This window comes from Hermetia illucens, chromosome 7 (assembly GCF_905115235.1).
Source record: "Hermetia illucens chromosome 7, iHerIll2.2.curated.20191125, whole genome shotgun sequence".
Lineage (NCBI taxonomy): Eukaryota > Metazoa > Arthropoda > Insecta > Diptera > Stratiomyidae > Hermetia > Hermetia illucens.
The window spans coordinates 15,166,873-15,191,587 of NC_051855.1; the positions used below are offsets into that span (position 1 = coordinate 15,166,873).

General features: G+C 39.1%; 1 protein-coding gene across 8 annotated transcripts; it reads left to right on the forward strand.

Moving 5' to 3' along the window:
• The first annotated feature begins 154 nt into the window (after positions 1-154).
• On the forward strand, positions 155-22,793 carry LOC119660831 (nuclear factor 1 X-type). 8 transcript variants are annotated; one of them, XM_038069694.1, is made up of 12 exons: positions 515-626; positions 886-1,461; positions 6,445-7,202; positions 14,653-14,808; positions 15,235-15,610; positions 15,681-15,740; positions 15,923-16,018; positions 16,100-16,279; positions 16,335-16,583; positions 16,646-17,436; positions 17,506-17,716; positions 21,148-22,793. In XM_038069694.1, exons 3-12 carry the CDS (start codon positions 7,122-7,124, stop codon positions 21,207-21,209), a joined length of 2,262 nt encoding a protein of 753 aa, XP_037925622.1. In that variant the 5' UTR covers positions 515-626; positions 886-1,461; positions 6,445-7,121; the 3' UTR covers positions 21,210-22,793. The 8 variants fall into 8 exon arrangements, with proteins under 8 accessions (XP_037925624.1, XP_037925622.1, XP_037925626.1 ...); XM_038069695.1 differs by lacking the exon at positions 515-626 and having other exon boundaries at positions 650-1,204; positions 1,306-1,461; XM_038069696.1 differs by lacking the exons at positions 515-626; positions 886-1,461 and adding an exon at positions 155-354.
• Positions 22,794-24,715: the final 1,922 nt, after the last annotated feature.

A 24,715-nucleotide genomic window follows, 5' to 3' on the forward strand; every position in this document is an offset into this window, starting at 1 on the left:
TTAGCATACTATAGACGGATATTATGCCCACACTATTTTGTTTTGGTCTGATGGTGAGTCTCTCCCTGCTTTTCCTGAAACTAACTGAAGTCGGGGTGGAAGGAAGATAAGTAATACAGCAGGTTGCACCCTGCAGTTGTCCATTTCAGGGAAATTGTGACTGCCGCTACTCATGGTGCTGTTTTTTACGCGTCTGTGCTTGATAGTTGCGAAAAAGGATAAAGTGCGAAGCATCGAAGAGTAGTGGACGTAAGGAACTGCGAATAAGGAGGTCGCATAGGATCTACAGGAGAGAAATCCCGATTATTGGAGGCGCAAGCCATTCAGCCGGTCGGGACATATCCCGTCGAATGAGTAATCATTTTTTTTTTATTTGAAAACTGTGTGTTTTTGCTCATGTTGCATGTGTGGATGGCGCTTATAGCTGGATGAACTAGAAGAGACAGCGGAGAATCCTAGCTCTATAATGGATATGGACTAATGTTGCGGTGGCAACCTCGCGTCTATCGCGTCTGGCAAATGTTCAGTGTGTCTGTCAGTTTGTCTGTTGGGTTGTTTTCTTTCCCAGCAGAATAATCCTCCTCTCTTAGACCTCGGATGAAAATACGACAACACCAACAGACACGGTGAGCGAAACGGTGTCGAACGTGTGTGGAAATTGTGCCCATGTGTGTGCGATAGAATTTTCGTAGTACTGTAAGATAAAAAAGTATCTACTTGGAACACACGACACTCACGTTCGCGCTGATCGAACTGAATAGAAATGATTTTTCCTAGAAGAAAAAGCATTTTCGTTCATTTCGTCTAGTTTTCCATACACACTCGGGGGGACATTGTGATTTTCCCAATTCCCACACAAAATACATTCGCTAAAAACGTTTGTAGTTTCAATCTGAATGCCTCGTAGTTCTGTGCATGGACAATAACAACAACAAATAATAATAATAAGGAATAGTACTAAGGAAAATGTAACTGCAGCCAACTAGATTCCAACTGAAGGAAAATCAAAATACGCCAGACAAAAACAACCCTCGAAGCATCCTCTCCGAAATCAAAGGAAAACGTGCATTTTCGCCAACCAAGCACTATCATCTCCTCGTCCGCTTTCGATACCACAAGTTGGAAAATATATATTTTGGGGAGTTTTTCCCCAAAAGAAAAAAAGAAAAAAGGAAATTAACCGAATCTTTCGAAACTCTGCGAAGTACGTTGTGTCGTGTGTTGTGAAACATTGCGTGTGCCGTGCCTAACGCCAGTTCTGAATCTTAGTTCTATTTTCCAATTTTTCCTTGCTAATTTTTCTAGTGAGAGTATCTGAAATCTTTTTTGCATCGGTGAATTTGTGCGTTGTTGCTGCTGTTGTTGTTGTTATCGTCATCTTACTTCGCCCCCCTCGAGACCACCATTCCGGGTGTATTCTAGAAGTAAACGAGGATTCTACTGCGAAAATTCCACGGCAATGTAAGCGATCCATAGATATAGATTCGAGGACTATCTATTTTTTCTTGCTGATAATTCTAGATTGTAGTTGTAATGTTAGTGTGTGTGTGCGTGTCCAATTTTGACTATATAATATGGGGGAAAAATCATAGTTTATTATTGTCGTATGTTTCATTTTTTTCGGTGGCTGAAATCATGGCAAATTGGACAACGTCTGGTGGGTCATGCAATCTTTAATTGATCAAGGTGCGGGAAGTGTATCCACGATCGTCATTGCTCTTTGGGTCAATTTGTTATGCAAACACACGCTAATATCGGGACGCAGTCAAGCTCTCGAGGAATTCACGAATGACACTCCACCCGCTATTTTCCCAGGATCCCTTTGACATGCGGAATCTGCATCTTAAAACTGAAAAAAGCTGAATAGGCTATGTGTTTCCGAATAAGCTAGAACTCCTTTTCCTTAAACGAAAAAAGCGCTAATGGAAATTCGATGAATGAGTGATTATGAATCGGAAAACTCAGCCCCGTTGTCTTGGACGTCGAAAAGGGGTCCTATTTTAATATTTGACAGACAATTCCAGATTCACAATTAGAAGTGGAAGCTGATGATTGGTGTGAGTTGTGAACCAGTTTCTTTGCCAGATTATAGTGCAGGCCGGGCTCGAACATAAGATCTCCTTTATCTCCTAAGTTGGTGAGTTCGGGGTCTGCTTTCACTCACCTGAGAATGTTAGCATGTGACCTTTCACCACGCTTGAAAATGATAATCCCAACGGTCTTACCTCCGATCATCTCTTTTTCGGGATGCCACTTTTCTCCAAGACTTCGCATCCGCCATTAGTGTGCTTCCTTTTCCAGAGGTCGTCGTTTCGCAACCGTTTCTTCGACAGCTTCAGTCGTAGTCCTCATGTGCTCCCCACCTGTTTGGAAGTTGAGTCTTTTTTTCTGTTCGGGGTCTGTTGCCCAACGATTCAATAGAAGTTTTCGTGCAGCCTCTTTCCCCGATCTCTCTTCTTGCGTATCTTGAACAGGCGTTAGTTGAGTCGCCTGGTTCACTTCTTCATTCAACGGCTTTTCCCTTGTTTCGTCCTGGGTCTTTCCGTACGCCGCCTCTTATCATCATCATCATCATCAACGGCGCAACAACCGGTATCCGGTCTAGGCCTGCCTTAATAAGGAACTCCAGACATCCCGGTTTTGCGCCGAGGTCCACCAATTCGATATCCCTAAAAGCTGTCTGGCGTCCTGGCCCACGCCATCGCTCCATCTTAGGCAGGGTTTGCCTCGCCTTCTTTTCCTACCATAGATATTGTCCTTATAGACTTTCCGGGCTGGATCATCCTCATCCATACGGATTAAGTGACCCGCCCACCGTAACCTATTGAGCCGGATTTTATCCACAACCGGACGGTCATGGTATCGCTCATAGATTTCGTCATTGTGTAGGCTACGGAATCGTCCATCCTCATGTAGGGGGCCAAAAATTCTTCGGAGGATTCTTCTCTCGAACGCGGCCAAGAGTTCGCAATTTTTCTTGCTAAGAACCCAAGTTTCCGAGGAATACATGAGGACTGGCAAGATCATAGTCTTGTACAGTAAGAGCTTTGACCCTATGGTGAGACGTTTCGAGCGGAACAGTCTTTGTAAGCTGAAACAGGCTCTGTTGGCTGACAACAACCGTGCGCGGATTTCATCATCGTAGTTGTTATCGGTTGTGATTTTCGACCCTAGATAGGAGAAATTGTCAACGGTCTCAAAGTTGTATTCTCCTATCCTTATTCTTGTTCGTGTTTGTGTTTGACCAGTGCGGTTTGATGTTGTTGGTTGATTCGTCTTCGGTGCTGACGTTGCCACCATATATTTTGTCTTGCCTTCATTGATGTGCAGCCCAAGATCTCGCCCCAATTGCCGCCTGCTCGATCTGGATGAAGGCAGTTTGTACGTCTCGGGTGGTTCTTCCTATGATGTCGATATCGTCAGCATAGGCCAGTAGTTGGGTGGACTTGAAGAGGATCGTACCTCTTGCATTCACCTCAGCATCACGGATCACTTTCTCGAGGGCCAGATTAAAGAGGACGCATGATAGCGCATCCCCTTGTCGTAGACCGTTGTTGATGTCGAATGGTCTTGAGAGTGATCCTGCTGCTTTTATCTGGCCTCGCACATTGGTCAGGGTCAGCCTAGTCAGTCTTATTAATTTCATCGGGATACCGAATTCTCTCATGGCCGTGTACAGTTTTACCCTGGCTATGCTATCATAGGCGGCTTTAAAGTCGATGAACAGATGGTGCAACTGTTGTCCATATTCCAACAGTTTTTCCATCGCTTGCCGCAGAGAGAAAATCTGATCTGTTGCTGATTTGCCTGGAGTGAAGCCTCTTTGGTATGGGCCAATGATGTTCTGGGCGTATGGGGCTATCCGGCCTAGCAAGATAGCGGAGAATATCTTATAGATGGTACTCAGCAACGTGATACCTCTATAATTGCTGCACTGTGTGATATCCCCCTTTTTATGTATGAGACAGATTATGCCTCGTTGCCAATCGTCAGGCATTGATTTGCTGTCCCATACCTTGAGCACAAGTTGATGAACCACTTGGTGTAACTGGTCGCCTCCATATTTAACCAATTCGGCTGTAATTCCATCGGCTCCTGGCGACTTATGGTTTTTTAGCCGATGAATTGCACGGACTGTTTCTCTTAAACTTGGTGGAGGCAGTATTTGTCCGTCGTCTTCAGTTGGCGGGACCTCCAACTCGCCGATGTTCTGGTTGTTCAGTAGCTCATCAAAGTACTCAACCCATCGCTCTAATATGCCCATTCTGTCGGAAATCAGATTTCCCCCTTTGTCTCGGCAGGATGAGCATCGAGGTGTATAAGGCTTCATCCTGCTGACTTGTTGGTAAAACTTCCGCGCCTGGTGCGGTTGCTCCCTGTACTTTTCTAGTTCACAAACTTGTTGGTTCTCCCAGGCTTTCTTTTTCCGTCTGTGGAGTCGCTTCTCCGCTCGATGGAGTTCGTGATAAGTCTCTGCGCGTGCCCACGTTCTTTGAGAATGCAACATTACTCGGTATGCGGCATTCTTCCGTTCCGTTGCTAGCTTACATTCATCGTCAAACCAGCCGTTCCGACTGCTTTTGCGGCTGGGGCCAAGTATATTTGTGGCCGTATCCATGATAACGTTCTTCAGGTGGTTGTGAAGATCATTAGTTGATGCTTCATCTCCAGGTCCTCTATTGACTGCGGTTATTGCGGCATCCATTTCCCTCTTATGGGTGTCGCGGAGGGTTGTGTTGTGGATGGCTTCAGTGTTCACTCTCACCTGATTGTCAGAGGGGATTCTAGGTGGTATTGTTATTCGAGCTCGGAGCACCATGCCAACGAGATAGTGATCCGAGTCTATATTGGCCCCTCTATATGTTCTGACATTCATCAAGGCTGAGAGGTGGCGGCGTTCGATCAACACGTGGTCAATTTGGTTGAAAGTGGTCCCGTCTGGAGAGGCCCACGTATGTTTGTGGACCGCTTTCCGCGCAAACCAGGTACTTCCAACAACCATTTCGTGTGACCCTGCTAATTGAATAGTCCGCAGTCCTTTATCATTTGTTTTTTCGTGTAAGCTATGGGAGCCAACGTATCGCCTGAATACGGGCTCCTTCCCTACTTGGCTGTTAAAATCCCCAAGTATGATTTTGATATCATATCTGGGACAGGCTTCGAGGGTTCTTTCTACTGCCTCGTAGAAGGTATCCTTCTCCGACTCTGCAGTCTCCTCTGTAGGGGCGTGAACGTTTATGAGGCTTATATTTCTAAACTTGCCTCGCAAGCGCAGAGTGCATAGCCGTTCGCTTATGCTTTCAAAGCCGATAACAGAAGGTTTCATTTTTTGGCTGACTAAGAAACCTACTCCGAGCACATGGTTTACTGGATGACCGCTATAATATATGGTGTAGCGGCTCTTCTCCAGGAAACCGGTCCCTGTCCATCGCATCTCTTGCAACGCTGTTACATCAGCCCTATATTGGGACAGGGTATCGGCTAGCTGCTTATCAGCTTCATCTCTGTACAGGGAGCGCACGTTCCATGAGAAAATGCGCAAATCGTTGTTCCTTTGTCGTTGCCGGGTCCGTCGTTTTAAAATCCGTCCTATCCGAGGCTCCTGTTGTGGCTTCGTAACAGGTTGTTTTCCGTGTAGGGTTGTCAGCCCTACCCAACCCCCAACCTGGAGGACCAGTTGGTAGAATTTGTCCCGTTTTTAGGCGCGGGACACTCGCCTTCATCTTTCTCCGTCTGCAGCTTTTCGTCAAGAAAGAGCTCCCAGCGGCATTTCCCAGGTTTTAAGGCAGCCCCTGACTGCTCGTTGCCTCCAACATCATTCAGGTGATTCGGCGCCAAGGATTCTTTCTCATCGAAGACTTCCGCTACACACTTCCCACTGGGGGTAGTGATCGCGGAGGCTTGTGCTCCTGTGTGGAGAGGAGGGAGGTGGGGGGGGGGGGGGCGGGGTTTGCAAAGAATTGAGCTTCTTCTGAACGGATCTATCGATGGAGCCAGTTCCAGTTTCTGCTATGCGCTTGTAACATTAGATGCCACTGTAGCCAAGGTTCCCACTGTTGAAGCACCGCGGTCGTTTGATATCGACGGCCGGGATGGGGGATTTCGCAACTCCACACAGGTGCTGAATTGTTTCTAATGATTTCGAAAAATTGAACCGTGTATATTGTACAGAGTAAAGTAAGGTAGCAAAATTGATAAATTTGGTGCAACTTCCATCGTATATAACGAATATTGAAATTGAATATTTAAAATAACGTTGTTTCGAAACTAAATTATTTTTATTGAGTAAATAAGGGCAATTTAATCATATCCCTCTGCATTTCTGTAACCCAGGGCATCCATCCGGTCAATTGGGCATCGCACCATGCATATGTAAATTCAATTGCTCGCTACATCCATCCCCATATTTATTGAGGACAATCTTTTTTCGTTCCTTCTTTTCAGGTATCTGAAAACTAAGTATCAACGACATGCAACGCTTGTCGAAATATAAACGTAAATTTATGTGGAAAACTGCTAGCCGGACGACAAAAAATAGTACATTAAGTCACTCCCAAATGCAAATGAAGCGATGGGAAGTGACTGTTCACACTATCAATTACAAAATGCACTAGATTTTAAGTTCGATAAAAATTTCAAGTATCTAAAATTAAGCTGATTTGATTTTACCGACCGTTACCTATGAAATTACTAGTGCAACAAGAAAATCCTCGATTTAGTACAATCTAATGTTATCATTGTAAAATAAAAAAAGATATAAGAAAAGTTTCGATAAGTTCACAAACGAAACCGATATACTGACAGAAGTTTAAGCAAAAAAGTTGGCAAATTCGTGGCCATACTTACTGGAAATGCTATGGAAAAAGATAGTATGTCAGTTTGGATTCAGATACATTTAACTGTTCCTGATTCTAGTCTTGGATAGAATTTGAACCACTAAAACCAAGAAGGATACGTGGAAAATTCTAGAGCCAGCCATATTTTGATTGATCCTATTTAAAACTAGCATCCTACCCGGCACAACTATTGTTTAATCTTCGATAGCATTTAAAGATATCATCGTTAAGGTTCTGACTCGGGGCAACAGTCTGTACTCTCACCGTTTGGTCGCGGTGGAAGGGATGTTCATACCTGATTCGTTACGGAGCTGTATGATCGAGACGGACGTATCATCATATCTACAGACACCATCCTCAGGACAGGTGCTTGTGCTCTTCTGCTACCAACCAGCCGAAATCCATATCATATGTAATTAACATATGTCATTAACCTAACAAAAAAAAAATCAAATCAAATTGGAATATTTTTTTCACGAGACTGATGAAATTTGATGATGATAATGTTGTTTTCTATACGTGTTACGTGTGTGCGTCCCTCTTCTAATTGTTATGTTAACTGCCCTGTTGTGATTCATATTTGTTTTTTTTTTGTTTGATTTGTCTTTTTTCCGTTTGCTTCCTTTTTTTGCTTTCAATTTCGTGTAGATTTGCTCAGGTTTAGTCCCTTTTATTTGGCTTAACTATCAAGTTCCCTAAAAGCTTTGAAACTATCTTGTCCGCAGGGCTTTGGGTTTCTTCAAAATTTGGCTCCAACTGTCTTGTGTCCTCCTTGCCTCCTCCTAGTATTTCATCGTCGGGGCAGTCCAGTCGCAACTTATTCTTCTTCCCTCAATTCGCCCCTTGAATACCTTTTTGGGTATTCCCACATCAACCAGCTGTATCATGGCCGAGACTTTTGACTCAATGGAAATTTCATAAAATTTCTTGCGCGTACTAAGTCAAATGTCTCCAATGCAAACAGTTCCCGATAAATAGAAGAAATGATTAACGGTTTCGTCCAGGGCGGAGGCTACTCATCAGACGCTGCCTCACCTCTACTCTGGGGAGGAATCGCTCGTTTTCACATAATCGCTAACACCAGACAAATGCTCTATCAAATGCCTGATCTGGATGCAATCTCGAGGCTTTTAAATCCTCATCCAGCATATTAAGCCAACGTTGTTTCGTCCTGCCTTTTGGATGGTTACCATCTTCGTTTCCATTACTGCAAGATGCCGTTCATTGTCTTTTATAGTCGGCCAACACCCAGAACCATAGAGGGCGACAGGACGGACGAAATCCTGGTAAATTTTAAATTTGAGACGTTCGTTGATACGTCGATCATCTGTCCTATGTATATCTTATTTCAGTCGCACGTTATTCGCTCCGCTGTCAATGGATTCTTGACACTTCCCAGTAAATTCCGCAAATAGACGATCGACTCGAACCTACAACTTCCAGTTGAAACTTTTTTATCCTATTCCTGATGTTGTTAAATAGATAGGAATACGGGATGCTTATCCATCTCGTAGTTGCCTCCTTATGCTGCGAGAGTAGTGTTGTATAGACATGCCTTGATTTTCTTACGATCAGCTTCTCAATAGTCTGAGGATTATACCCATTCTTGATAGCGGTGTCAATCCTTATTGAAGCTGTATTCTGAAAGAGGGGATGTGATCAGTCGGTGAATCAGGCAATTAAAGGCGGCCATTTTTTTGGAAAAATGTATGGGGTGAAGCTGCCGATATCGTTCTTTGCGTTGCTGTAGGCTTACGGTATATCTCCAAATTAAGCTTCCCGGTAGAGTTGACGATATTCAGATCTAGGAAGGGTAGAGCCCCAATCCTTTTCTACCTCTAGTGTAAACTCGATTTTATGATGAATCTTATTTATAGAGGAGATGACCATGTCTCTTCTAACAATCACAAATACGGCGTTTACATACCTAAGCCATACTTTAGGCATTACTCCCCTCGAATCAATTTCTTCTTCGATTGATGACGTGAACCTTTCAGTGAATAACGGGAAAACGGGTTCCCTATCGCTGCTCCCGAAGTAGTTTTGGAGAATCTATCCCGAAAGGTAATATAATTGTCGTTAAGCAGAGCCTGGCAAGATTGCATAGATTTGCATTCTCTATTCCAAGCCAGATCCAAACTGGCGCAGCCATCTCTCGAGTTCGAAATTTGACGTTTTCACTGTCGTGTTGGGAAACAATGCCAAAGTTAGCCACTGAATACTTACTATTCGTGGTCCCAAGAGCCTGGCACTCATTGATCAACCACTTGACGATGTTATACGTCGGTAAGTTCGAGTCCGCAATGGTTTCTCGCATCTGGTCCCCCTCCTTGTGGATTTTTGCTTGACATCCGATTCTTGAAAGCGTAGGATTAGGCATGGGTAGCCGCTCAATGTTCGGGAATGCCGCACTAGCTTCTTTCCACGCTCGATCGACCCTTTTGATAGATTCGGGAAGCGGGTCGCAATTCGAAGAAGTTTCCACTCCCTGGAAATCGGAAAAATCGAATCTCTTAAAAAGGGACGATTTTCATCCGTTGCCACTTTCGGTCAGACTGCCCCCAGGGCAGAGGTGAGGCAGCATCTAATGAGTTGCCTCTGCTTCGGACTTGGGTGCTATGGCCAAAACAAAAGATCCGTGGACCATGAAAATCGGAGAAAGTTGCTTTACACTCGGTCCAGCCCAAGATCAAGTGGATCTAGACTTATGATCCTCCATAATCCCTATAAAGAAAAAGCTCCAAACGTTTTTGGAGCTATCATTTCATGCTTGTAGTATTTCTATATTATTATATTACAAGGTGAATCCTTAAGGAAGATTGCTTCCAAATTGAAATTCAATTCACAATTTCCTTTAAAATTCGCTCTTATTCCGAAGTTGATCTGCTCTTTTAGAGAATATTACAAGCTAAAATATGAAATTATTTTAGATTAATCTCCTAAGCAAGATTATCCTTAAATTTCTGCTAAAATGTAAACTCGTTTTAACAAAGATTCTCTTAACAATCTCAAAATGGTCATTTAGTAATGATCTCTTCCATAGCTTTCGTTGAAAATTTTGCTTTTGTATCTGATCGATTGGTCAGATAAAAAATGCCTATTTAAATTCAAAAGACAGTTTCAAAGAGAGAAAAAAAAAAAGAAACAGCACTTATAGTGCCTTATATGAGCTGCTAATATTATTTCCTAAAAAATAGGAACTTGCATTAATTCCTTATTATATTTATATGATAATTATTATTTTGTTTAGCTACTTTAGTCTGTCTATATCTAATTATCAATAATATTTACAAAAAGCTATTATAAATGATTTAATTTTTTAATGTGCACGTATTCCATAATCAAAGAAGTTGATGTCAATCGATGTTTTTTCATGTAATTAATATTTGGTTATCTCCAAATCCTACTGCTCTTTAGGGGTTCTGAGAAAATCAATGTCCTGTTATTTTCTGATTTATCATTCTAGGTATTCTGATTTATAGTTAATTTTATATTTATTTTCTTATTTTTCGCCAGTATTTTACCTTATTTTTTTACTCAGTTCAGGCTTAATTGTATTGAATATTAAAGCATCCATTCACCTTTCCTTTTCCCTCATATGGTTGATCAATATATATAGTAATTCACCGTTTTATGTACAAATACATTGTTGTTTGATGAATATATAGTAATATTTGTTGTATTTTTCATTTTTATAAAACAAAGGCTAACAAATTTACTAGGAATGCTTTTTGCTTTTATCGTTTCTCTTCTTCAAATGTGACTCTTTTTCCTTTGAATTGATGATACAGTTTCAAGATAAACCATTCATTCATTATATTGTCTGTATGAACAGCTATTCATCTATAGAATAAAATTGATTATTGATTAATTCATAAAAAATAGATTAAACTGAATTTCATTCATTGATTTGTGAATGAATATCATATAAAAGAATAATATAATAAATAAAATGCGTAATGGATTTATATAATGAATTTTCTTATATTATTCATTGATACGATATTTTCATAAGTTTGTTTTTGATAAATGAATGGATGAAAGAAAATATATCCTTGGCAAAAATATTTTTTTCTTGTTCATGAGCATAGTCCTTTCTAACTTTTCAAAAAAGTATAAAACAAAGAAAGTTAAATATGGTGAAACGGTATAAAAGGCAAAGAAAAATAATTCATCTAAAATATTGCATGGCTTCTTTTTATTTAACGGCGCTATTTTAGCGTATCTGCGTGCTTTTTTCCGTTCTATTTATTTAAATTGTTTTATTTTATGCAGAACCCAAAAAAAAATAAAAAAAATTAAACAAGGAACAGAATCTTTCCTCTCTCCATGATAAAGTCACTAACAAAGAGTTGTGTTAGATTATTGAAACCATTTTATATTTGTTTCAATTTTCACAATTGTTCGATATAATATCATTTTTTAAAGATTTTAGATTTCTATTAGAAATTGTTTAATGTGGTTTGAAAGACAATTGACCTTACCTTTTCCCCCTTCTCGTCTATATCAATTTTAAATTTCATTTTTACTTCTTTTTGAATTAACATTAAGTTTTTTTTTTATTTTATTTTGACTAAAGCCATCTATTAATTTGAAAAAAAAAATGCTTTGTTTTTCAGTGCCTTTTTTTTCGCATGCAATTTTTTTCATCTATTTTAGTGTATTTTATTATATTATATTTAATTAATTTAAAATATGTTCTTACTATATTTTACCCATCCGACTTTCTTTATATATATTTTTTTGTTATTTATTTTAGCTTTATATTGATCCTATTTTTGTCCATTTTAATGTTTTATTAATTTCTATTTTACGCCTATTATTAGTTTTGTTCATCTGTTTGGTAAGTTTTTTCATTTTTTTTTTGTTTTTGTTTTCTAATCACATTCTTGATATCGAACTACTTGCGAATTGAAAGATCCATTTAATGCATACTTTTCCATTGTTTTATATGAGTAGCCAATTTTCTTGTTTGTTTTATTTTTTTTTTTTTTTTTTGTTTTCGGAATACAATATGAATCCTCACCCTTTCATCACTAATATCTCTCACTCATTAAAATATTTGAACACCGCTAAAACTGACAATTCCAGTATTTTTATCGCTCTATCTATCTCTGCTATATATACTTATATATCTGTCTGTTATCTGTCTAATCGTTTTTCCGAATTTAATCACACAATTTTCGTTCAACTCTTGATTATGTAATTTCGGTGTTTGGAGCATTTTATCTATATTATATATATACATATTTAATATATAACTCAATATAAATATATTTTAATTACACATTTACAATGATACATGAAAATCATAATATATTATATTTTGATTGGGTATAAATTTATATTATTCAAAATAATGTGTCTTTACTCAAATGAATTTAGATGGTTCATTTAGGGGAAGTATCAGAAAGTCTATGCTTGCATTTTTAAGTCCTCGCGAACGCCTTCCTTCGGGGTGCTTCATCTGTACTTATATCTCCTGCCTGCTATCCCGTATGTCTGCTCTCTGCCCTAAGAACTTTTGAAATTTTTGAATCAAAACCTGTCCACGGTTACATTCCTGGATCTGTTTAGCTTGAAAATAAAGACTCTTACCGTCTCCAGGCTTCCACCTTTTCTTTGTTCCTCTGTGAGGTGTATTCCCTCTCTCGGGTACCGTAGCTATACGCGTTTCGCCAACAATTTGTACATTCTCCTTACCAGTTCCACTACAGTCCTCTAGCCGCCCTCGACTCTTTTCCTGACGTTTTCCAATTTGAAGTTGAGCGATTTATTTTTCGGAGGTTTATTTTTTTGCTTGTTCAACCTTTCACGCAGCTCCTTCTTTGCTTTTTCCTGTTCCATACTTTGGACAGGCGTCACTTGTATTCTATAAATAAATTTTTTGCTCGACATTTCTACGGATCTTTGGTCCTTTGCCTTGCGGGACGTCAACCTTCAGGAACGCACCCTCCTGGGAGCAACACGATATGGCACGACACGACACGACACGACTGTTTTACTAATGCCCACTAGGAACGACACGACAGGATATTGCCAGGCGTATTTGCACAGCATGCATATTGAAAACACTATTCTTAACTTATATCTGGCGTAGGAAAATTTCTCCGGCTGGCCCAGACAACAGACAGATAAATGGCTGTGTTTGTTTCAGACAACAGACAGACAAATGTCTATGTCAGTGTCAGACATCCCAGTTTTGCGCCGAGGTCCACTAATTTTATATCCCTAAAAGCTGTATGGCGTCCTGGCCTACGCCATCGTTCCATCTCAGGCAGGGTCTGCCCCGTCTTCCTTTTCTACCATAGATTTTACCCTTATAGACCCTTCGGGCTGGATCATCCTCATCCACACGGTGACCCGCCCACCGCGACCTACTGAGCCGGTTATGTCCAGTCCGAGGTTCCTTTTCGCACTTCGTAGCAAGTTGTTTTCCGGGTGGGGTTGTTAGTCCTACCCAACCCTTAATCTGGAGGACCGGTTGGTACAGTTTGTCCCGTTTTTAGACGCGGCAGACTCGCCTTCATTTGTGGAAAACAGACTGCCTGAAGTAGACATTTGGCTGAGCAGACATTTGTCTAGTTCAGACACGGACATTGTCTGTGGCAGACATTTGTCTGACGCTGACATTTATCTGTCTGATTTCAGACACATGCATTTGGCTAAGTCAGGCGCAAACAGTCGTTCTGTGGCGAATATTCCTACTTTCCTTAATATACTCGGCTAGTTTTATAGTGTAATGCAGGCCCGGACGGATTGATTGCTACATCTTATGTCGCAAGTATGGATATTCCTTTTCTGATTCACGTACAGTCCTCGCACTGAGGGGAGCGGGAGTTGCTACTCGTATAGGCGGGATCTAAAAAGAATCAAATTTCTTCTGAACTAGTTCATCGCTGCAACTTATTTCACTCTCTCCTCCACTTTCAATCACGACCCGGATCTTCTCCCTATACCTCTAGCCACTAAATACATTGTACTGAATTTGGTTTTTATAAAGGGTCAAAAGTAATATCATTTAACGACTTTGCTGATATAATATATTATGAAAATTTTAAAAGAAATATCAAAGAAAATATAAGTTAAATACGCATCGGTTGTAGCAAGCGAAAGGAAAAATTGGTTATAAAAGATAAAAGCTGAAATTAACACATTGGATGAGTAACGAAGGCTGTTCTCCGTTGAAAGCCATACCAACCCTAGCGTATTACTTTTCTTTTCTAAACCATAAAGTAAATATCTCGATCCAAACTTTTAAAAAATCAAAAACAAAAAAGAACCAAATGATTTTGTTTTTTGATTTCGATTTTTTCCTTTTCTTTTATTTTCATGTTTGTTGGTGGATTGCTGGATGGATGTAATATTTGCAAAAAAAAAAAATATCTGTTTAAACAAAAACCAATACAAACTTTTATTGCGTATTATCTCTATATATCTATCTGTGTTCGTTCAATATATATATAAACATATGACTTGGTGTAATTTTTTCTATATATTCTACATGAAAAAAAAAATACGAATTGTGTGCTTTTTGTTGGTATCTATATATGTACGTGGTGCCACATTTACTTGAAAATAAATAATATCAATCAACAATATAAAACTACAAAACTACATTCGAACATATTTTAACTGACAAAATACTACAACTACAACAACAACAATTAAAACGTACACATTGAATGTGTTTGCGTAAATTTTTAAATAAAATATTTAAATTTATTTATATAAATCATAATAAAAATATATAAAAAAAACCGAAACAAAAAAAAAAATTATAAAAATGGAAAAAATTAAATATAAACAAATAAAGGATGAATTTCATCCGTTCATTGAGGCGTTATTGCCATTCGTCAAATCATTCTCGTACACATGGTTCAATTTACAGGCGGCAAAACGGAAATATTACAAAAAGCACGAAAAACGTATGTCGCTGGAAGAAGAAAGGCACTGCAAGGACGAATTACAGGTGGGATAATATTGAATTGTTGGTATTTTCTCATTATTTCGTTAAAAATAATTCATTCATTTTGTCTTATTTTTACCACCTTGTTTACTGCCGCCATTTTTATCTCTTTATGTTCCATTTTACATATTTTATACTAATTGCCTTTACAATATTTACATTTATAATATTTATGTTTTTATATATGTTATATCTCATTAATATAATTAAATTATATTTATATATTTATATTATAAATATTTTTATATATTTTTATATATATTTTATATACTAATATGATAAATTAAATTATTATTCTAATTTACTTTTATTATCTTCCATTAATTGTTTAAAAATGCATTTAAATATTATTTCTATTTTTCTACCGTTTCATATTTTTGTTTTTTTTTTTTTTTTCGATTTCGGTTTATTATTAATTCTCCTAAACAGAACGAAAAAGCCGAGGTAAAACAAAAATGGGCATCACGTCTGCTGGGTAAACTGCGTAAAGACATTAATCAAGAATGTCGTGAGGATTTTGTACAAAGTATAACGGGTAAACGGCAATCGTTATGTGTCCTATCAAATCCTGATCAGAAGGGTAAAATGCGACGGATCGATTGTTTAAGACAAGCCGATAAAGTCTGGCGTCTTGATTTAGTTATGGTCATACTATTTAAGGCGATACCACTTGAAAGTACAGACGGTGAAAGATTAGAAAAAAATCCAGATTGTACAAATCCTGGCCTGTGTGTAAATCCGTATCACATAAATGTATCAGTGCGTGAACTTGATTTGTATCTGGCGAATTTTATAAATACGCACGGTGAGAATATCAAATTTTTTGATTATTCAAAATATTTTTGAGTGATTATATTTTTTTCATACTTCCATAGATACCATTAGTCCACCACCGATCTATAATAACAAAAAAGATGACGAACGGAAGCACAAAGGTATGTCTATCCATTGGAATTCAAAAAATAATTTTACATAAAGCAGAAATCCTAACGAACCCATATGATCGCCGAACCACCTCTGAGCCATCCAACCAAACTGAACCCTGATTGCAATTTTTTCTTTTATTCTAAAAACTATAATCTTCCTTTAAATCAAAACAATTATCATTTATTTACAGGTTACACACATAATCCATATAACGGAGTGATATGTAATGATATCATCCTGGCTACAGGTGTGTTCTCATCCAAAGAACTTTGGAAGTTATCCAAAGGTACTTTTACAAGTTTAAATTTTTATAAATCTCATCAGCCTCCTCTCATCCGTCTCAAAAACTGGCTCTTCTTTCTTATAGCCTCGATCTTAGATGAAACCAATGAGCTGATACAGGCGAACGCGAATTCTATCAAAATGGAGAACTCAACAGGAGCGTACTATTGCAACAGTTATCCGTTATCGGCAGCACCTGGAATTGTATCAGCTGTAACAGATCGAGCGATTGGATCTTCAATGGTTCTATCAAGTGGTTACAGTAGTTAGTACAGTGACTCATTTTCCCTTTTTATATCCTTTAATGATTTTAATTTTAGTTGATGTTGTCGATCCACGATCCATGCATCTTTCTGTAGCAGGATCACCGTTGGTTCGATCGCAATCCAACTGTAAATCAGATCCCTGTGCATCACCACCAGACGTGGGTAGCAGTTTCTCCGTCATTTTAAGGCCAAGCGACCAACTGGGTGGGAATCATAATGGTGACTCGCTGTCTCTACAGAGGTACACATCGGGTCATCCAGCTTCCAGACTAGTGGCGGTGAGTCAGTCCCGGACCAATGAAGGTACACTGACGTTAGTCTTATTTCTTTTGACTCCTTTACTAATCATTTTTCTCCTCAAACAGTTCTCCTCCAGCATAATGCAAGCAGTAGCTTGATATCGCATTCAGTTAGTCCTAGCACGGTGTACTACCAACATAGTCCTTCTTCTGGGCCTTCTGAAGTCCCTGGGCCTACATCCAGTGATAGCGGTCAGCAACAACAGCATCCACAGCAGCATCACTCGCATAATCCCAAATATGCAGATAGTGTGAACGGAAGCCATGATACACTTTCCGACTTTGTCACTTTTGTGTGTCAGGAGACCGACAATGGATCGCAAAGTTCTCAGTTTCCTGTACAACATGTTGGCCGAAGTCCTAAAAGTCAATATGCTCAATACAGTACAATGCTTCCACCACCACCGCTGCCGCCAATGGCGCGACCAGTGGCGATAATTAGATCAACAGGCGATTTAACAATGGTAGGATCACCACCAAGTTCGATTACCCCTCCCGCTGGAGCATCTGGAACTATCACTTCATCGCCCCATCATCATCATCAACATCAGCATTCCTCTGCTACTGATCCAGATTCTGTAGTCACAAATAGCAGTACACCTGTTCATAGCAGTAGTGGGAGCAGCAACGGTGGTGGGGGAAGTAGTGCAGGAGGTGGTAGTCCGTCAGCTTCTGCATCGAATAATAATAGTGGTAATATAGGAACAGGCACAGGAGAGCTCAGTTCGTCACCACCTTTAAGTCCTGCCCATAGTATGGACACAAGTCGAAAACCACTAACAAGGCTATCTAGTAATCCATATCCCACTGGCCGCGAATATGCCCCTTTCAATCATTTTCATACTCAACCTACCCCGGTAAGTGCATAGCTGGAAGCCTGCACGAAACTTTTGCTTTATTTCTCTATACTTTCGTCTTTGTTACAGATTTTGGGATATACAAGCTCAATATCAACAATGTCGGGTGTTATCAGTCCAACGAATTTAAGTTTATATTCATCGCCGGTAACAACACCACGAACAACGCCACGAGCGCGATGGAATGCACCATTTTTAATGGAAGAAGATTTCAATATGATCACACATCCTGTCTCGAATAATAATCCTGAAACTAATTCGGTAATTCTTATGGATGAAGGTGAGTTTTCTTGGAGCTTTTCTGGTAATTCTAAATGTTCTTTTTCAAAATAATTTAATTACTTGAGGTTGTAAGGGGCTTAGAAGGAAGTAAACCAGGGAAGCGTAATCATTGATAGTGATTATCATTGGTTGATATGGAGCTTTGGCATGCAGTATAATCCTTACCCAACAAGCTTCATCTTATTTTCAGGTTCTACAGTTTTTCCGACTGTTCGCAGCTATCGTCTCCTTCCAGTGCTTCTTAGGTCTGCCTAGTAAACACTTTAATCCTTTGATACAGGATTGAATGCTATATTGGCTTACATCCCTTCAATTCTAGGGGGCCGAACAGAGGTGATTTCAGTAACTTTATGCCTGATGGTCAGTCGGGAATACATTTAGTCCTAAAGCATGTCATCCGTCAGCCATCCTGAGAAAGTGGATTCCATCTCATAGTGTAGCTACTAATAGATTTGTTGCCCTTATTTAAGGGATGGCCCATCTAGGGTCACTTCCACTTTTTAGTCAACACGGGTATCCGGCTCGCAGGCGGACGTAGTTCTTTGTTTGAGGTTGTGTCTTGCTAGACTATCCAGATGACACAAAGAAACGAAGACAGGTGTTCCCGAAGACTTGAAGCTGGCGAAGACTCCCTCGCTGCAAGCAAAAACGAAAAAAGTAAATGGACCGTTTTAGGCACTCATGTCATCGTCATCACCAGCGCAAAATCCGGTGTCCGTTCTAGGGGTACCTCAGTAAGGGACTCTAGAAATCCTGACTGGATATGGAGCTTTGGCCTGCAGTATAATCCTTACCCAACAAGCTTCATCTTATTTTCAGGTTCTACAGTTTTTCCGACTGTTCGCAGCTATCGTCTCTTTCCAGTGCTTCTTAGGTCTGCCTAGTAGACACTTTAATCCTTTGATACAGGATTGAATACTATGTTGGCTCACAACCCTTTAATTCTAGGGGGCCGAACAGAAGTGGTTTCAGTAAATCTATGCCTGATGGTCAGTCGGGAATACATTTAGTCCTAAAGCATGTCACCCGTCAGCCATCCTGAGAAAGTGGATTCCATCTCATAGTGTAGCTACTAATAGATTTGTTGCCCTTATTTAAGGAATGGCCCATCTAGGGTCACTTCCACTTTTTAGTCAACACGGATATCCGGTTCGCAGGCGGACGTAGTTCTTTGTTTGAGGTTGTGTCTTGCTAGACTATCCAGATGACACAACGAAACGAAGACAGGTGTTGCCGGAGACTTGAAGCTGGCGAAGGCCCTCTCGCTGCAAGCAAAAACGAAAAATGTAAATCGACCGTTTTAGGCACTCATATCATCGTCATCACCAGCGCAAAATCTGGTATCCGTTCTAGCGGTACCTCAGTAAAGGACTCTAGATATCCTGATTGGATATGGAGCTTTGGCATGCAGTATAATCCTTACCCAACAAGCTTCATCTTATTTTCAGGTTCTACAGTTTTTCCGACTGTTCGCAGCTATGGTCTCCTTCCAGTGCTTCTTAGGTCTGCCTAGTAGACATTTTAATCCTTTGATACAGGATTGAATACTATATTGGCTTACATCCCTTCAATTCTAGGGGGCCGAACAGAGGTGGTTTCAGTAACTTTATGCCTTATGGTCAGTCGGGAATACATTTAGTCCTAAAGCATGTCACCCGTCAGCCATCCTGAGAAAGTGGATTCCATCTCATAGTGTAGCTACTAATAGATTTGTTGCCCTTATTTAAGGAATGGCCCATCTACGGTCACTTCCACTTTTTAGTCAACACGGGTATCCGGTTCGCAGGCGGACATAGTTCCTCAGTAAGGGACTCTAGATATCCTGATTTGGGCCGAAGGCTACCAATTTGATATCCCTAGTAGCTCCAACGTACTAGTGGAGGACGATCAGGCCCGAGTCTGCAGTCGCTTTTGCCACGAACGTAGATGTAATAGTCAGAGTTTGTGGTCCACATGGAATGTCAGAGACTAATAAACGCCCACTCCTCTGATCTCGTTCACCCACTTTTTCCTTTAAAAAATAAGTAAATTAAAAACCAGTCGGGAAACCGGAAACTGGACGCTTCAGGTTTGAAAGGTTTTGTGTATTTCTTATATAAAAACATTTGAGTGGAAATTTGTCCCATTAGTACTTAGTACGTAATGTATACGCATATAATAGGTGTGTCGAGTTGCCAAATCTTCCATGGACGCGTCCCTTCGTGTGGATAAGAGAATGCTCGGCGGATGTGTCGTGGGTATGTACATGCACTCATCCGGAGATGTGTGTGTATAGGCATGCTTATACGCAGGCCAGGTAGGTGGGAACAAAAAGCCTTCCCGTGGATAAAAATTCGCTATGGGAAGGATATCCAGAAGTTAGACTAAACATGGATGAACAGAAGAAGAATAAAGTTACAGTGCAGGCTTCGGAAATCTAGTAGAAGCGGTTTTTGGGAGTGGACAAGCGGCCTCCCGGACGGCGATATCCAATGATTGCAGTGCCTCAGGAGTGGGAACATTGACTAGTGTAACATTTAATGTTACAAGCATACAGGAGTGTCCGGATAGCTGAGTGGTTAGAGCACAAGGCTGTCGTACGGAAGGTCGCGGTTCAAATCTTGCTGGCGGCACTGGGATTTCTATCGTGATTTGACGTCGGATACCAGTCGACTCAGCTGTGAATGAGTACCTGAGTTAAATCTCGGGCGAGCGTAATGCGTAAAGTGTACCGTTCTTGAATGAAGTGCTCTAACACACTTCAAGGCCTTGATCCAATATGTCGTGCCAACGATAATAATAATCGTTATTATTAAGCATACAGGAGGCACTGGGACTGAAAGTTGTTAGGACAAGAAGCCGGCATAAGGGCTAGCAGGCCGGAGATCACCATAATCTGCAAAGATATAGATGAGATCACCACGAAGGAGGAAGTTCGCGGCTTGGGGAAGCAGTTCGATCTTGTTGGACTACAGGAGCCAGCGGTGAAAACGCTTAGGAGAGCTGCTTAAACACCCGTTGAATGAATGCAGCGAGGTGGAGTGTTGGATTCTGGATCCCGCAGAAACCGTTCACCTCAACCGACCAGCTAAAACTTTACCTGGGCCATCGTATCACCCATGCGGAGGGAAACATGGACGTCCAACTGACACTTACGCCTGGGAAGACCGCTTAATAGATGATGCAGCTTATAAAAAATAAATACACAAAACCTTTCATACCCGAAGCGTCCAGCTACCGGTTTCCCGACTTATAATTCGCAAACCACGTCTTAAATTCATTGATAACATTTTCTTCTTGTGTCTACTCTCCCGATATTTCGATGGATTCCCATTAATTTTAGCTGAAATTAAAGGAAATAAATATCACAAATCAAACCTCATTTTTAACCACTAAATTTTATTTTACAGTTATTTAGCACTGTTTTTTTGGTCTTATATTTTTTTACAGCTGAACACTCCTCAACAGCGCGGTACAGTGAAGAGTATCCATCTCGTGACTATGTTACATGATTATAAGATCAAAAGATATTAGAGCTCCTCAATATATTTATTGATGATGATCCATGAGGCGTATATATATGTATATATACATATATATGTGCTTATATAAATATCTCCAATGTAGGCAACCACCTTGGTTTTTTTTTTCTTGTTAAAAATACTGCAATGAGCAACGAAGCGGCAGGAATTATATTAATCTTGCATGAAAATTGAGAGATAGATCATTGAAAGAAAATGTTGCATGAAAATAGTAAATGAGCAACTAAAAGGTAGTAAAAAGCGTGCTTACATCCAGAATAAATATTAAAAACAAAACCAACAAATTAATTTATTGCAAGAATTTAGTTTCTCCTTTTTATTTGAAAAAAGAAAGGCGAAAACTATTAACAAAACAACTAGAAAAGAGACAATAGTAGATTTAGTGATAATCAAATAAGAAATGGACAAAAAAAAAAATCATATTTAAGTAGGCAATAATTGACCCACAAGGATAGTTTGATTAAGAAATAACAATGAAACCGTTACAAGAAACGAAGCCAAATAATTATATTCTTAAGAAGAAATGTTAAAAATTTAATAATTTGATGAAAATAACGCTGAAAAGCAGAAACCTAAACATACATATAAAGCACACATACATAGTATTCTACTTCATATAATAGAGGAGAAAAACACTAATAGACAGTTTTGTGAACCTGCAGATTACTTAAAGAAAACTTGTGACATGATCTTTTACAAAAAGAAACCTTATTTTTAGGGACGATGCCAACCATATATTATTTTTAAGTTATCGCAGATGTTAGGGAAATTAAATATGGGGGAATTGTTCTTCTTAAAATTGAATGTTTTCACTTTAGTTTTCCGTACACAATATATCAAGCGCCAATTGGTATATTGGTATATATATTTTGTACTGCTAATTCTCGCTCAAATTAACTAATTTCAAATACATAAGAACATATATACGTGCGTTAAAAAATATCTCAATCGAAATTCAAGCAATGAAAATAATATAAATTTAATATCGAAAATAAAAATAAAAATCGATAAATAATAACGAACAAATTAAAACAATAGTGATAAAATGAATAAAATATAAATAAATTAATGAATTAAAAAAAAGAACCTATCCTAGTATTTAAAATACAGACTGTACTGAGCCTAAGGTATGTGCCTTAGTATTTAAAAAATTTAAATGAAGTAGAAGTAACCATTCATGTTATTTATTGAATTTATAAGGCAGCATTAATTTCTATACAATTCAATAAGAACTCAAGATAATGGATAGTTTGAAAAGAATAAAAGAAACAAATGAGGAAATAAGAGTGAATAATCAAAAAACCAAAAGTAAAAAAATAAAGAAAAACATCTTAATCATGTAAAAATTAGAAATATATAGACAAGAAAAAAATGAATATTTAATTAAAATAACATGCGGCATTCACGTTTCTTCCGTACACAATATAAATGTGTTGTAACGGTCTAAATACTACATTTGTATTGTGTGAAGAATGATGCCAAAACATTGCGAAACTATTTCCAGTAAATAATATAATAATAAGTAAAACACGAAAGATACTGAATAATAGGAATTAAAAAAGAAAACAACACTAAATTAAATCGCCATCAATCTTGAAATAAGGAGCAATATATTCTTGGAGAGGATCAAGAGGGAAAATATTGTATTAAGGGACATAATATGGATAGTGATGTGATTTTCATATGAACGAATTTAAGGGCTTTCCTATTATAGATATATATTTTTAATATGGTCGAAATTTAACTTTTATCATTTATCATTTATATTGTTTTTTTTTTTTTTAAATTTTTCTTATTAAATTCATTATAAAAATAGTATATCCGTGCCGAGATCATAATTTTGCGGTCCGCTCCCGAATTACACAAATAATGGTATTTTGTCGATGCTTTCCGACCCCGAGGGATGTACTTATATATTTGATCTTTTTCTCCAGAACTTAAATTCCCAACAACGAACCACGTCTACTAATCGAGTCAGAATTGTCGAGTATTTTATAGGCAGGTTTTCGATTTTTTTCCGATTATATGAAATGCCACCCATCACTCTACTCTCTAAGCTACCTTTCTTCGGATTTTAGTGAAGGCCATCTGAAGATTTTATGCTTGCTCAATAAAAATGTGATAATGTAAGTTCCAAGCAAACCTTAAAAAATCCCATTAGCACTCGCTTGTCATACTGAATGATCTTCCAGTTTTCATCATATTAAAAATGGGTCATGTTGCAATGCATAAATTTAAACCCAGTCCGAGGGTTTATGAATATTTCCATTTTTCTCCTTCTTTTATTCACTTTTATGAAAACGTGTGCTGCTCACTCTCTTAGGTCTTACACACTCAAATCGCTGGTGTCAACTCCTACGTTGCCCGCAAGCCTATTAAATTCAATTTTTCAAAGTCAAAATTCAGAGGTCTGATCATAACCACCAATTGGTCTCTCATTCTTCCTCTCCTTACGCGCCAACAAACGATCTGCATCTTTTTATTATTTCATTTGAACTGCTTGTCTTCTTCCTACAAATCCCTGTTTTCTCATCCAATCTGGTTCATCACTAACATCCTCAAAACACTTCGCATCTAGGAGGGAATTTGTGTCTTTTGGAAACTGCACCAATTTTGACCAGTTGAAAGTCCTGCGATCTTCAATAAAGCTATGAATAATTGAGTCCAGAAATGAATATTTGTCCAGCATCAAAGTCGCATTAGTGCGTGAAAACGTAAAGTTCTCCATCCCTATCCCCCCCCCCCCTGCCTATTTAGGAGAAATGTGTCAGTGACTAATTAATCGCTTCTTCTAGCCGTTTCATAGTGAAGGAATGTCCGGATTTTCTAGCATGTCGAACTCTGTGTTATCTGCGGCTTTCAATTCCGTAAATCACATATTATTTCTGTCCAACCCGCCTTACTCAACATTCTTTGTCAATGTTTGCACGCCTAGGTTGTTAGCTTTCTTTCGATCTCATATTTCCCCCCCCCCCCCCCCCCCCCCTCCCTCCTTTCCTGGTGTACCGCAAGTATTTACTCTGGGATGCCTACTATTTTCATTCTAAAACAGCAACTTCTCGTCACTCTCCATTCGCTCATACTTCCTTTTTACCGATGATTTTACAAAGCGGACGCCATACGTTTTGAACCACGACAGAGGTAACAACACAGGTGTTGCTTCACCTCTCCTTTGGGAGTAGTAAACACAAAGCGCTCCCTTAATGTTTTTCGCCCGTCTTATATAGGGTCCACAAGCACGATATGAGTACGAATCACATTGAGACGCAAATCCATCTAGTACCCTTGAATTGGTCCGATTCATAAACGAGGGAATGGCAGACTAAGGATTCCCTCAACCTTAAAACTAAAAAAAAAACGATGACCCCAATGCTCTAGACAACGAAGATATCGGAATTTGTATTATGTTCCTCTTTTAATTTTGTCTCTATCCAATCCATAATGCTTATTATCTCCCTCGTGAAAAGTATCCTTGA